This window comes from Bicyclus anynana, chromosome 26, assembly GCF_947172395.1.
Source record: "Bicyclus anynana chromosome 26, ilBicAnyn1.1, whole genome shotgun sequence".
Lineage (NCBI taxonomy): Eukaryota > Metazoa > Arthropoda > Insecta > Lepidoptera > Nymphalidae > Bicyclus > Bicyclus anynana.
Genome location: NC_069108.1, coordinates 3365727 through 3381467, shown reverse-complemented (window position 1 = coordinate 3381467; position 15741 = coordinate 3365727). Strand labels below are relative to the sequence as shown.

General features: G+C 37.7%; 1 protein-coding gene across 1 annotated transcript in view; it reads left to right on the top strand.

Moving 5' to 3' along the window:
- LOC112051137 (putative U5 small nuclear ribonucleoprotein 200 kDa helicase) overlaps positions 1-8099 on the top strand; it is a 58427-nt gene extending 50328 nt beyond the window's left edge. The window contains exons 37-42 of the mRNA XM_052889671.1: positions 133-265; positions 3662-3809; positions 4104-4280; positions 6239-6373; positions 6910-7017; positions 7612-8099. Coding sequence (XP_052745631.1) covers positions 133-265; positions 3662-3809; positions 4104-4280; positions 6239-6373; positions 6910-7017; positions 7612-7851 — 941 coding nt within the window. The 3' untranslated portion in view covers positions 7852-8099. The remainder of the gene's footprint in view (positions 1-132; positions 266-3661; positions 3810-4103; positions 4281-6238; positions 6374-6909; positions 7018-7611) is intronic.
- Positions 8100-15741: the final 7642 nt, after the last annotated feature.

Below are 15741 nucleotides of genomic sequence, written 5' to 3'. Positions count from 1 at the left end.
ATATGTCGCTTTTCGATTACATTTTTCGTAACACATTCACCAGCTTAATTCTAAAGTCTACTTCAAGTTTTGCTACAACAAAGATGGTGGTTCTTAGAAATGGTGTCAGTTTTCCTTTTGTCCTGTCCACAGAACTGTTCAGCCTGTCGCTGACGTCGAAGACCAAGATCCGCGGCCTGCTGGAGATCATATCCTCGGCCGCGGAGTACTCCGACCTGTGCATCCGGCACCGGGAGGAGAACATCATCAAAGCGCTGGCAACCAAGTAAGTGACTACAGTGACGCAAGTTTTTCTGACGATCCGCGGATTCACTCACCTAATTCCTGTTGCCTTGAGAGTCGTTATCAGCGCATATTCAGCGCACTACTAAGCTCGAGTCTCTTCTTAGAATGAGAGGGGTTAGGTCAAATGGTCCACCACGCTGGCCCAATGCGGATTGGCAGATTACATACACACAGAGAATTAAGATAATTCTCTGGTATGCAGGTTTCCTCACGATGTTTTCCTTCACCGTAGGAGACACGTGATATTTAAATTCTTAAAATGCACACAACTGAATAGAGTACGAGGATAGAACATAGTCTACGTTACTCAATTATTATGGCTTTTTATTTAGATTATTAGCATATAACCTCATAAAGGGGAATGCCTATTCTAATCACCCAAATTTATTTATACCTAAAAAATCTTGATAATTCTACTTTATAAATGAAATTATTACCTTATCAAAAAAAGTTTGCTACAACGTTTTATGATATTTTTAATCTATCTTTAATATGTCCACAGTCGGGACAAGCTAAGATCGTTGACCATTTTTAGCCTAAGTTTTACGATATTTTTTAAAACTTAAGATTGGTTTGCTTTCTCGTTTTCGTGTTTGTTAAGCTTGTTGGTAACAGAAAAAATAATACAGCAAAAAAAAAATAATACAATTTCAAATGTTACTTCGCCGCTTTGGTATACCGGGGAACATTTTGCCCTAGAACAGTTATAAAAAAAATATTTTTCATTTCTCATACTCGGAAAGTAGTGTTGTTTTTATCTGAGTATTGGGTGGAAAATGCTGCTTCCCTACACAGGGAGGGAATAACTCATACAAATTACTTCCCACCTAAAGGCCGGAATCATTGACTTAATACCTATAGACGTTGCCTTAAAATTATGTTAGACGTGGGAGTGAGAAGCGTATTTACGAATTTTATGAGGAAGTTGAGACAAAAAGTATTATCTTCTGTCTCTTAGGCCGTGGAGGTTTTCTTTGTTTGGCTAACTATCAGTTAGCCAAACAATTTGCTGTCAAGTTGTGCGTTGTGCGAAATTTTCTTGTTTATTATTGTTTTTTAGGTTTTTAAGATTGTTTTAATGTACTTATTGGAAAAGGACTCCATTAATAAGGTGTAGTATTATTTATAATGGGAGGATGCAGTGTTTTCAGCTGTAAAAGCCGCAAGGAAACGGAGGCAGAGAAAGAGACTTTTTACTCGTAAGTATGCAAAAGTTAATGTTATAGTTTATAGGACAGATAAAAATATGATTGAACAAATAAATCAATAAACAATTTCCATTAAATAAAGTAGATTTTAACGAAATATGGTATTTTTTCTTAAACATAACCTTGTAAAAACAACTTGGAGTGTTGCCATGACTTTATAAAGATTTTCCACTAAACAATTTTTAATTAATTAAAAAGAAAATTAATTTTGTACTTTTCTGATGACGGATCATTAGTGCAGCTCTTAAGATCTACTTTTGCTGATACTCATAACAAATGGAAACAATATATCTAATCATATTATTAATTTTATTGCAGGTTTCCCAAGGATATACATTTTAAACAAACATGGATAATGGCTACTGGTCATCAGAATTGGCAGCCTAAGAATTTTTTTTTTAAATTTGCTCTATTCAGTTTGAGAAGGACACAATCAATATGTAATTTGGATTCTAAAAAACTGATAAAACTTCTAAAATAAATTAGATTTTTTAATTAACCCAGATAGGGGACCGAAAATTGTCCAACAGGGAGTCGAACATTTATAATTCGTTTCGGTTCATATTTACATTCTTTGGTTTCGGCTATAGGTTAACCAACTGGTTTTACCAGTTAATACGTTCGATCATCTCGTTGGACTAGTGCTGACACAAGCTTTTTACTTTGTTGAAGGGAGTTGAATTCACTACCTTAAAAAATAAATAAAAAAAAAAGTTTGGGAACTTGTTTTTAAGTCATAATATTTATGTGCAAACGGTCTCAGATAAAATATTAATAAAGCTTTCTCAAAATTCAAATTTAACCAAATCTAGGGAAAATTTTAAGTAAAAGCAACATTTCAGTTAAGTATTGTTGTTTCATGTGCGGCTACACGGTTGTTACATCTATAGGTATTTTATCTAAGGCCGGAATGAACTTTAAAAATAGAACTGCTGTCATTAGCTGTGAAGAGTTTTATGTTTTTTTTTAATTTGTCCCCAACTAAATTCGGGAACAGGCAAAGATCGTTGACCATACAGCCTGTTCAGACGTCAATGAAGTTCTAGAGGAAAAGTTTTATGTAAAAAGTAAAGTAATTATAAAAAAATGCTACGGCCATGTGAGTTTCTAAACAGCCAGCGTAAATTTAGCGCAAACTTCTTAATCGGAATAAGCCGCAACAATAACGTTGAGTTTCCTAAATAAAATTTGAAAAGTCGACATAAATTGGCGGGATACTAATCTGTTACATAACAGTGACGGAGTTTAAAAAAATAGATAATGATTAAAAAATATAATGGCTGAATTTTGTCTAAAGTAATATTTATTTCCGAACGACTATTTGCCGTCTCATTTCTTCTCGCGCTTTCTCTCTTTTTCTCTCCCCAAGACGGTGGATTAAACAAGACGTTTTTACGGTGCATAGTGCAATCTGAAGGTTCTTTTTAAAAACCATATAAATGTGAACCAGTAATTTTATCTTGCAATCTAGGTATTCCACCAAAGGATAAGTGAATTCTATAACATTAGTGGTTCTTCGAGTAGGATGTAACGAGATTTTTACGTAAGTCATTCTCCTTAGAGAGAGCCGCCTAGCGGGGAATAGTCACAACGTCGGTAAAGCAAGAGCCAAGCCAAAACCAAGAGCGGGCCAAATAAATAGACAATGTTTATAATTTCCTCGTAATCGAAATAAAATTTTCTCATATTGGAAATGAAAAGTAGAGTGTTTAACACGGGTAAAAGAATCAATTCCTACTCGGACTATAGTCTAAATACCTCGGGAATTGATTCTTTCCACCCTCGGTTAACAATCTACTATTTCTTCAAGAAACATACTTTTATTAAGCCAATTATTTAAGCAGACTCTTATTTATACATCATATTATCATTTTCATATACATTTATAAGGGGGTATACCTGGGTTCCCTGATCCGATGTTATATGTGCCGGTGGGCATTCCAATTTACCTCATATATCTGTTTCTAGAAAAAAAAAAATAAACGAAGAAATCAAATAAAACTTATAAATTAACTTAGGCATATACTTAACTAACAAATTAGTAATAATTTTATTTTTTACTTTTTTTCTAACTAACAATACTAACATTAGGTTTAAGAATATTTTGTAAGAATGTTGAAAAAGGATTAATAAAAAGGCTTTATTATTATTATTATTATCTGTTCTAGAGTGCCCCACAAGCCGGCCACGCCGACCGGCGGCGCGGTCAAGTACAACGAGCCTCACGTCAAAGCGCACGTGCTGCTGCAGGCGCACCTGTCGCGCATGCAGCTCCCTGCTGAGCTGCAGGCTGACACCGCCATCGTCCTCGTCAAGGTGAGATCCCCTCATCATCAGAAACGGGCTCTCTGTTAAGATAACACGATATTAAGGCCCTGAATCCAGTAGTTCCCTGCTATTCATCATCATATCAGCCGATGGACGTCCACTGCAGGACATAGGCCTTTTGTAGGGACTCCCAAACATCACCTGGTGGGGGGTCGGCCAACACTGCGCTTACTAGTGCGGGGTCGCCATTCTAGCACTTTGGGACCCCAACGTCCATCGGCTCTTCGAACTATGTGAATTACCAATTGTATTCCTTTCCAATATATATTTTTTTGTTACCAGGCCATTCGGCTCATCCAAGCGTGCGTGGACGTGGTCTCCAGCAGCGGCTGGCTGTCCCCCGCGGTGGCTGCCATGGAGCTGGCTCAAATGGTGACGCAGGCCATGTGGGCCAAGGACTCGTACCTGCGACAGCTGCCCCACTTCACACCGGAGTTGGTTCAGCGCTGTTCTGATAAGGTGAGGAGTTGGCGGTCGGGTGATAGCTTCAAATGTTAGGTTTGATAGTAGGGTTAGTGTAACTTGAGAGATTTTAGCACAGCCTTATAGTCTCTGAATTGGTTGAGGTTGAAGAGCTGAAGATCCTAAGATAGCTCCGAAGTATTCGTTTAGGTGTTCTATTTAACATGCCTTAAGGGATTTTACCACAGCCCTGTAGTTTCTGGGTTGGTGGAGTTTGAAGAGCTGAAGATCCTAAGATAGCTCAAAGTATTCGTTTAGGTGTTCTATTTAACATGCCTTAAGGGATTTTACCACAGCCCTGTAGTTTCTGGGTTGGTGGAGTTTGAAGAGCTGAAGATCCTAAGATAGCTTAAAGTATTCGTCTAGGTGTTCTATTTAACATACCTTAAGGGATTTTACCACAGCCCTGTAGTTTCTGGGTTGGTGGAGTTTGAAGAGCTGAAGATCGTAAGATAGCTTAAAGTATTCGTCTAGGTGTTCTATTTAACATACCTTAAGGGTTTTTACCACAGCCCTGTAGTTTCTGGGTTGGTTGAGTTTGAAGAGCTCAAGATCGTGAGATAGCTTAAAGTATTCGTCTAGGTGTTCTATTTAACATACCTTAAGGGATTTTACTACAGCCCTGTAGTTTCTGGGTTAGTTGATTTTAAATAGCTGAAGATATTAAGATAGCTTAAAGTTTTAGTTTAGGAGTTCTGCTTAACATACCTTGAGGGATTTTACTACAGCCCTGTAGTTTCTGGGTTGGTTGAGTTAGAAGAGCTGAAGATCCTAAGATAGCTTAAAGTATTCGTCTAGGTGTTCTATTTAACATACCTTAAGGGATTTTACCACAGCCCTGTAGTTTCTGGGTTGGTGGAGTTTGAAGAGCTGAAGATCGTAAGATAGCTTAAAGTATTCGTCTAGGTGTTCTATTTAACATACCTTAAGGGTTTTTACCACAGCCCTGTAGTTTCTGGGTTGGTTGAGTTTGAAGAGCTCAAGATCGTGAGATAGCTTAAAGTATTCGTCTAGGTGTTCTATTTAACATACCTTAAGGGATTTTACTACAGCCCTGTAGTTTCTGGGTTAGTTGATTTTAAATAGCTGAAGATATTAAGATAGCTTAAAGTTTTAGTTTAGGAGTTCTGCTTAACATACCTTGAGGGATTTTACTACAGCCCTGTAGTTTCTGGGTTGGTTGAGTTAGAAGAGCTGAAGATCCCGAAATAGCTCAAAGTAGAAGAAGAAGAAGAAGAAATACTTTATTGCACACAAAAATACAATTATAAATTGAAATATTAAAAACATTTAATTAACTTAGCATGCAAAGGCGGCCTTATTACTATAAGTAATCTCTACCAGGCAACCCCTGACGAGAGAACTTGCGAAGAAAGAGCGGGAAGGTGCAATACATTATATGTTATAATTATATATATAAATAGTTAAAATATAATATAATATATACGTAAATATAATATTAAAATTTACATATGAAGTATTTGTTTAGGTGTTCTATTTGACATACCTTGAGGGATTTTACTACAGCCCACAGCACAGTAGTTTCTAGATTGGTGGAGTTTCAGGAGCTGAAGATCATATTCTGGTTCTGAAAGAAGCCCTCTGTTTTCAAAGCCACTTTTTTGTTTTTTTTATTCTTTACAAGTTAGCCCTTGACTCCACACCCCTTTCGGTTTCTACACGGCATCGTACCGGAACGCTAAATCGTTTGCCGTTAGAGTGGTAACTAGCTACGGCTGAAGCTTCCCACCAGCCAGACCTGGACCAATTAAGAAAATCTTAATCTGCTCAGCCGGGGATCGAACCCAGGACCTCCGTTTTGTAAATCCACACAACAGCGCCACGGAAGACGTCAAAAAAAATTTGACTTATACAAAAAGAGTTGGTGGTCTATTTTAATCTGCATCCCAACCAGCTATTGTCAGAACTACTTTAATAATGCTATAATGTTCCAGGGTGTGGAGACAGTGTTCGACGTGATGGAGCTGGAGGACAACGCGCGCGCCAAGCTGCTCCAGCTGTCGCCCACGGAGATGGCCGACGTGGCCCGCTTCTGCAACCGGTATCCCAACGTGGAGCTCACTTACGAGGTAACTGGTAACATAGTGAAACCATCATTAACTCATCATTAACACATACTCGGCTCACTGGTGAGCACGAGTCTCCTCTCAGAATGAGAGAGGTTAGGCTAATAGTCCACCACGCTGGCCCTATGCGGATTGGCAGACTTCACACAGGTAGAGAATTAAGAAAATTCTCAGGTACGCAAGTTTCCTCACGATGTTTTTCGTCACCGTTTCAGACGTTTTCTTCATAGTTTTTTTTTTATACTAGATTTGAACTTACGTCCTCCGAATTGAAGGCGGAGATCATATTCACTAAGCTATCACGGTAAAGTTGCATAATTACGGGTTATTAAAAAAATAAAACACGAGATTCCACCACAGTCCACACACAATAATTGTCAACCATATTTACCTATAGTAAGAGCACAGACGGATAAGTCTTCCTAATATGAGTTGTGTCTAGCTATTGCAGGCCCTTTGTCTAAAGGGAGTTCTACAATGGATCTACGACAAGTAAAAATAAAGAAGTAAGCAAAGTTTCCGTTTCAATTTGTTTGCAGGTGAAGAACGAGAGGCGGCTGCGCGCCGGCAAGCCGATAGTAGTGGAGGTGTCCCTCGAGAGAGAGGACGAAATCGTGGGGCCTGTCATCGCGCCCTTCTTCCCACAGGTGAGATTTCTTATATTCTATTATGCAATACTTGACATAATTAGATTAGATTCGTTATTTCATTGCCATTGTTTTAACATAACCATAATTTTAACAAAATATGCTACATGTTTACAAGCGCCATCTACAATGTATTTGTTGAACTAATTGGTTACTTAAATTTAATCGTATAAAATGCAGTTTCCAAACGAACCAATGCAACTCTGCATTTCCAAACTAGATGGCGCTGTTACTTCTTTTAACGCCTCCTTGACTTCATTGACACGTAAAACAAACCAATGCAATTCTGTATTGACAAACTAGATGGCGCTGTTTTAGAGTTTCATTTGAAATACTGAAACTAGATGGCGCTGTTATTTATTTCAGTAAATATTATATTTGCTCATATAAATTAGGTTTCGCTTGCATGGCGCTGTTACTTGTTTTAACGCCTCCTTGACATCATTGACACGTAAAACAAACCAATGCAATTCTGTATCGACAAACTAGATGGCGCTGTTTTAGAGTTTCACTTGTAATACTGAAACTAGATGGCGCTGTTATTTATTTCAGTAAATATTATATTTGCTCATATAAATGTGCTTTTATTTGCAGAAACGCGAGGAAGGCTGGTGGGTGGTGGTGGGCGACCCCAAGAGCAACACGCTGCTGTCGATCAAGCGCGTGTCGCTGGGCCGCAACGCCAAGGTGCGGCTGGACTTCGTGTGCGGCGCGCCGGGCCGGCACACGTACACGCTGTACTTCATGTCGGACGCGTACCTCGGCGCCGACCAGGAGTACAAGTTCAGCGTCGACGTCGCCGACGCCGCCTCCGACACCAGCGACTCCGAGTAGTTGATCACTCGGTCTGTGATAACCTCAGACCAATTATAGAAGGACCTGTATCGCACTCATAGTCACGAACAAAATTGTCTGTCATTTTGTGAGGAAAACGAGCTTAGATTTGGTATATATCTTATACTTAACTAGAAGTTTTTGCTCGTTTTTTACACAATTCAATTACACGAAAAGGTATTTTTACGGAGCTCTTTAACCGACGAACACGATTACAACTATTTGACATCGATCTATACGTTATATTAACGATCGTCTAACGAGGCAGGTCCTATACAATAATTGGTCTGAGGTGATAATGCCTGCATTGGCGTATCTAATATTGTTTGGGGGGGGTGGGCCTACATATCACTGAACAGGCCACACTCATATCAATTGATTATGAAACACGGCTGAAACTCTAAAGTTTAAATTCTAAAAAAGGCCACACTCAATATAATTTCGGCCTATCAAAAAACAGGCCACATGTCTAGGATTGTTTCCTGGGGTGGGCCTATCAAAGAACAGGCCACACTCAATATAATTTCGGCCTATCAAAAAACAGGCCACATGTCTAGGATTGTTTCCTGGGGTGGGCCTATCAAAGAACAGGCCACACTCAATATAATTTCTTTAACAATATGTGTAGACGCAAACCTCTGAAATGACTCGACTTATTTTTTTTTTTTTTTTTATTTATCAGAAATTGTCTTATAATATAAGATTTTTTAAAATCTTTATTATAAGTTTTAATGTTTATTATTTGATATTTATAATTATATTTTGTGTATAATTATTAGTATTTCGGCGTCCATCATAGAATTTCCAATAGGTAGCCCAGTATCCTAGGGTGGGCCCTGGACCATTCTAGGGTGGGCCCGGCCTACCCACTTTTTACGCCTATGTTAGTGGAGTTATTAGGATCATCATCATATCAGCCGATGGACGCCCACTGCAGGACTTCCAAACATCACGATACCGAGCCACCTGCCAGCGAATCCCTGCGACTCGCTTGATATCAGTCCACCTGGTGGGGGGTCGACCAACACTGCGCTTTGTAGTGCGGGGTCACCTTTCCAGCACCTTGGGACCGCAACGGGTCTTCAAACTATGTGCCTCTCCACTTCAGCTTCGCGACTCGTTGAGCTATGTCGGTGACTTTGGTTCTTCTGCGGATCTCCTCATTTCTGATTCGATCACGCAGAGATACTCCTAACATAGCTCGTTCCATCGCTCGCTGTGTGACTCTAAGCCTTCTTATGAGGCCCATAGTTAGCGACCAAGTCTCGGAACCATAGGTCATCACTGGCAACACGCACTGTTCGAAGACCTTTTATTAGAATATCACACTATGTTTGTAAAGCCGAAAGTTTGTGTGTGTGATTTGTCTGAAATTTGGAATAAAAAATTTTGTTTACTCTGGATTACTATCTACCGGGAAAATCCAAGGTTCCCGCGGAATTTGTGACAAACTAAATTCTACGCGGACGGAGTCGCGGGCGTCCGCTAGTATATAAAAATGACAAGGTAACTGCTGTAAATCGTTGAGGAGTTCCCTCGTCTGTGTTTCGGCTTCATCGTCAGACCTTCATAAAATTGTACTGTTTTAAAATATCTAATGAAAAAATCGACAAACGCATTAGTCGTCTCTGCGATTTTAGAAAGTTCCTCTCGATTTCTCCGGGATGCCATCGTCAGATCCTGACATGATGGCAATGGAACCACCATTTCAAATAAAATGAGAATTTTCAGTTAAAAACCTACCTATAAAGAAAATCTAAAGTCAGCCATTGACGGTCAATTATTATCACATTTCTGCAGCGCAAACGGCAGCGAAGACGTTTCGTAAGTCGAGCTGTCATGCTGTGACCAATACACAATCAGTTATAGTCGTGGGTGCTGCAGATACGTGAGAATAATTGATCGTTAATGGCGTGCATAATACCAGATAAAGGCGCACCTTACACCACATATACACAACGTAACCATCGGGTGAAATCGGGTAGGCATATCACTGGTATAATACCTAGGCACAGTAAATATTTACTGTTCCTAGGTATTACTAGATATATCTAGGCACAGTAACTATTTACTGTGCCTAAATATTACTAGGTATACCTTGGCACAGTAAATATTTACTGTGCCTGTGTACTGAATTGTAAAAAAACTGTGCTGCGCATCAAAATGCGGGCTCATTTAGAGTAAGTAGTTTTAAGTGTCTGAATAAATTTATTAATTGAAAGTGTTCCTATTTTATTTCATTTACCCTTTAAAAAAGTAATTTAAAAGAATTAAACAGAGGGCCTAGTGGCAGTTTGATACTGTTACTATCGCGTTAACGTAAACGCGAATTTCTAAGGAATTTAAACAGCGCCATCTAGTGGCACTACTGCACAACTGATTCAATTCCATATTAATTTTGCGTTTATGTCAACGCGATAGTAACAGTATGAAAATATTGAAAAGACCCACTAGGCACACAGATTTTAAGAAGGGAGAAAGTGTATAAAGTAAATATTTTCTGTAATACAATGCTAAATAAATAAATTCACTAGTAAGCGCAGTGTTGGTCGACCCCCCCATCAAGTGGACTGACGACATCAAGCGAGTCGCAGGGATTTGCTGGATGCAGGGGGATCAGTATCGTGATGTTTAAAAGTGCTTACAAAAGGCCTATGTCCTGAAGTGGACGTGGATGGTGTCACCCAATTTTGGACTTTCAAGTAACAATATTTATTCAAAATGAAAAAAATATCTAGCGGACCTATTTATTTTATAACTATCTAATTGTTTCTCCTTTTTGAGTCTTTGTTTTTTTTTATTACTTTTAATTTTATAATTTTACCTAGACATGCACCTAAAGCTATTATATCGTTTTTTTAATGACTAACACGTACAAGTTTATATCTCAAAAACTAATAACCCGATTTTGACGATTCTTGCAATTCTCTAACTTAAACAAACCTTTCGTACTTTTTTAATTTGTAATCAACGGCACGGGAAATTGGGATCAAATGCGGTTTCCATTTTTAAATCTTAAGAAATTCGCAGCATGAGAATTTTTTAAATAACGCCATCTAGTGCATCATCAAGATACTAAAACGTGATGGAATATGTATATAATAGTCAGTCAATTTAAATGATACCAATAAACTCATCTAGATAGCGCTGCAAATGAAAAAAATTAAGATGGGTTGCTGTTTATTTTACCATCATATTTTCATTTTCATACGAATACATGACATGCATATACAGGAAGAAATTTTTTCAAGTACGGATATTTTTATATTTTGTACATAAACAAAATTTAATGAACACGTATTTTTTCTTTTTTTTTTAACTCAACAATAACAAAGTCATCGTTAGCTAAAGTTTAAACATTTAAACAGGATTTGAGGGTCACCCTATCGCTGTACTAAGTAATAGCACAGTAATAGGCAACTACAAAATCAGCTGGTAGGTACTAGGTTAGCGAGCGCCCGCGCCGAGGGCCGTTGACCTTTCTACGTTTATTTTTGTACCTATTATTTTTTATAATAATTAAAGGTCGTCACTTTTGAGTTGAGTATCGATTTTCCCTTCATACTTTATTGGGCTTAGGACCATCAATAATGCGTAGTAATAATAAAAATTATAAACTTTCGATTGGAATAATGAAATACAAATGATGATTATTATTACGCAAACTTTTGCATTAAAGGATGATTCGACTTAAATGCGCAAGCGACGGCAGATTGTCTGTCACTGGTCGCCCATCGGCAATTCGGCAGGCGTCCTCAGGGATTTTTCGATCCCCTCACCCCTGCCACCCCCGTCAGCCGAAGCCGAAGAGATATGACTACTGCCGGTATTTCTTTGTCGGCGTCTTACAAAGTGCCGCCAGCAGTTGCGCAGTTTGTTTGGGAATGTGTCCATTATTTTGTTATTTCTGAGACATAAATTGAAAAAAAAAATTACATAAAATCTATCGAACTGTTTGTAGATTTATGTTCTATTAATGATACAGAACCACGAAAAAAAATGTCCGCACTAAAGTCCGAATCACCCTGTATTGTAAATAATAATGTACTGTACCTACTTCCCCGAAAAAGGTACCCATATCATATAAGGGTATGAAAACTTGTCATGAAAAATAGATGTTGGCCGATTCTCAGACCTACACAATATTTAAGGGTGTTATGAACTAACTACCTTCCTGATGCCGAGCAGTTCCCGTAGGAATACGGGGATAATATATAGCATATAGCCTTCCTCGATAAATGGGTTATCTAACACTGAAATAATTTTTGAAATCGGACCAGTAAGTAGTTCCTGTGATTAGTGCGATCAAAACAAACAAACTCTTCAGCTTTATAATAGTAGTACAGATAATAATCGATCACGATCGATCGATCATAAATCGATCCAGCCGTTTCGGAGGAATTTGTTAACAAATTTAACTGCGACCACAGAAAACATATGTAGGGACATGCGACACCAAAATTTAATATCAGAAATTATGCTAAGTATTGAATGTGGGAGGAGTTAAAGTCCATGCTTTGTTCCTCGTGTGAGTCACCAAAATATACAAACATTAATTACCTACCAAATTAACATAATTACATACAATGATAACACTAACATTACCTACTCGGGCCTGCGGTAGAGATCTTCTTCATTTTGAAGGCCGAAAATCAGGCCACAGGTACAGAAGCCAAAACAACATCGAGGGTTTTATTTTATAACTAGCGGACGCCCGCGACTTCGTCCACCTTTAGATCTCTTTAATCCAGCCCTTACAGTAGTATCGCTGTAAAAATGGAGTATCTTCTCCCGTTTTCCCAACATTTGCCTTCACTGCTCTGATCGTAACGTGATGAAAAGTATACTATAACCTTCCCAGGAGTAATTGTACCAAGTTTCTTTAAAATCCGTCGAGTAGTTTTTGTTTATATAACGAACATACAGACAGACAGACGGACAGGCAAAAATTTTACAGATTGCATTTTTGGCATCAGTATCGATCACTAATCACCCCCTGATAGTTATTTTGGAAATATATTTCATGTACAGAATTGACCTCTCTATAGATTTATTAATTATTATACTTAAGTATAAATTACCTACTTTTAAAAAGATAATAGTTTTCTTAAAAAATCAATATCAAATCGATTTTTTACCTGATATAATGAAGTTTATTATAAACGCGAAAGTATGGATGTTTGTTTCTCTTTAATCGCAACTAGGTACTCAACTGATTTGGCGAAATTTGAAATTAAAATAGATTTTAATCTTGATTAACACATAGGCTACTTTTCTTCACGGAAAAATACATGGTTCCCGAGAGATTTGTGAAAAACTATATTCCACGCGGACGAAGTCGCAGACGTCCGCTAGTATCTTGATAATTAATAAAACACCTAAGTTAACATAATTTTTAAAAATTTACCGATATATTGATTTTATAATTTGTGTTATACGTAGGTACCTACTTATCTACGTAAAACACAAATAAAAATCTGTGAAGAAATAAACTTGGTATATGTACCTATAGATAAGTAGGTGCCACCTACTGCTTAAACCTACTAAATTAAAATCGTATTGGGTATGTGATAAATACTGACAAATGAAAAAAACAAATTTGAGCATTTTGAGTCATATTTTTTCAAAGAACTTCGATATAAAGCCATTAACATATGTTCATGGCTTTATATCGAAGTTATGTTTTATGAATTATGTTTATATAGCATTGTTTTAAAATGTGACATCACCAGACTTTAGACCGAAGTAAGAGTATTAATTACTCCGCGAGACCTATTACATCAATATATTAGTTAATATTTCATACAAATTAATAGGTATGTATAATAGATAATCTAAATCGAGGTCAAAGCGGTTGATCTCTCACCAATCACGTAAATACTTGAGTAAGTACGTGTCGGTCACAGCACATCGCTATCGGCCACGTTCTGCGTCTTGCAGATGAAACATGTATCCGATATAACTGTCACTCAAGAGCATTATCTCGAAATTATTACAATCTCGAGTTGAAACTCGAATGTAATCCTTATCTCGAGATGATTGTTCTGCGGTGAGATGGTGAAACAAAAGGAAGACACAAAGACGACATAGATACTATACCTTTTTATAGAATGAGAGCTTACGACAGCTATTACGATGTTTTTGACGGCCTTCGTGGCGCAGTGGTTTCTGCGATGGATTTACTAGACGGAGGTGCTGGGTTCGATCCCCGGCTGGGCATTGAGGTTTGCTTAATTGATCCAGGTCTGGCTGTTGGGAGGCTACGGCCGTGGCTAGTTACCACCCTACCGCCAAGCGATTTAGCGTTCCGGTACCATGTCGTGTAGAAACAGAAAAGTATTTTGTGGATTTTCATCTTCCTCCTAACTTGTTAGGAAAATCCACAAAACACCTAGTTAAAGGTGCGATTGTTTTTAAACATTTTTGATGAAAATCGGTTGAGCCGTATAAACGTTGTGGGGGTGAAAGTGGGGAAGAATAACGGATTTTTTTTATTTTTTTTGCAAATATTCTCGCGTGGGGTCTCAAATAAAAGCGAATATTGATGACATGATCGAGAGTGTAATCAATAATTTCATGACCTTCGGGGGTTTTTCAAAATTTTCAATTTATGTTTTTACAAGCTTTTAAAGCACATATCTTCAACCAATTTGAGCTGAGATTTTGGATATAAATTACAACTTCAATGGATGACAATGTATGTTTAACTTTTTGACGTTATTTTAAACTCAACATTACGGACTAATTAATTTTTTTAATGCAATTCTACATTATTTATGTATTAATTAATTAATATTGACCTTTTTACCCAGTGTCTCATTAAAATAAAATAATTATTAAAACCTTAGATTAGGTTTACCTAAATATTTTTTTTAGAATTTACAGTATCACGAGTAGAACAGTTTAGTTCACACCGCGTTGTTTATACAAGTTCATGATTAAGGATGTGTGTTAGAAACTAGTGGAACATACTTCGAAAATAATCACCCGAGTTCATAACAAGCAAACCCGCTGCGGATACCGTTCCCGAGGGAATACGAAGATAAAATATTAAATACTAGCTGACGCCCGCGACTTCGTCCGCCCTTAATTAGACTTTTTTAATCCAGCCCTTACAGTAGTACCGCTGTAAAAATGGAGAACTTCTCCCGTTTTCCCAACATTTCTCTTCATTGCTCTGCTCCTATTGGTCGTAGCCTCATGAAAAGTATACTATAACCTGCACAGGAGTATTGAATGATTGTACCAATATTCGTTAAAATCCGTCTAGTAGTTTTGTTTCTATAACGAAGAGATAAAAATTTTACTGATTGCAATTTTGGCATCAGTATCGATCACTAATCACTTCCCGATAGTTAGGTATTTTGGAAATATTTTATGTACAGAACTACAGAATTAACCTCTCTACACATTTATTATACTTTAAGTATAGTCGGACCCGGTCAAGCAAGCGACTTTCGACTTATGTGCACTTTCCCTACCCATACCCATGAAAACTGCGAAGTCCCGTATAAAATTTGATCTCTTCTTTTAAGGGGTTGGGGGCGGAAAAAAAAATTATGCATTTTTTTTGTTACAAATAGTCTACATACCAATTTTTAGTTTTATACCGCTCCCCATTTTAGGGAAGTGGGGGGTTAGAAAGAGACAAAAAGTAGCTTAGTGTCACTCTCCAACCTTTCAACTATAAAAATCACGGATTGAGGGACAAACATACATACACACACTTACACATTTTAATAATAGTATAGATAGCTGTAATGTTACTCGCTGGCAATGTAGCTTTCCATAGTTGAAAGAATTTATATTCGGTCCAGTAGTTTCAGCATATTCACTACTAACTAAACAAACAAACGAAATTTCCCTGTACGTATATCTGCGGTACATTAT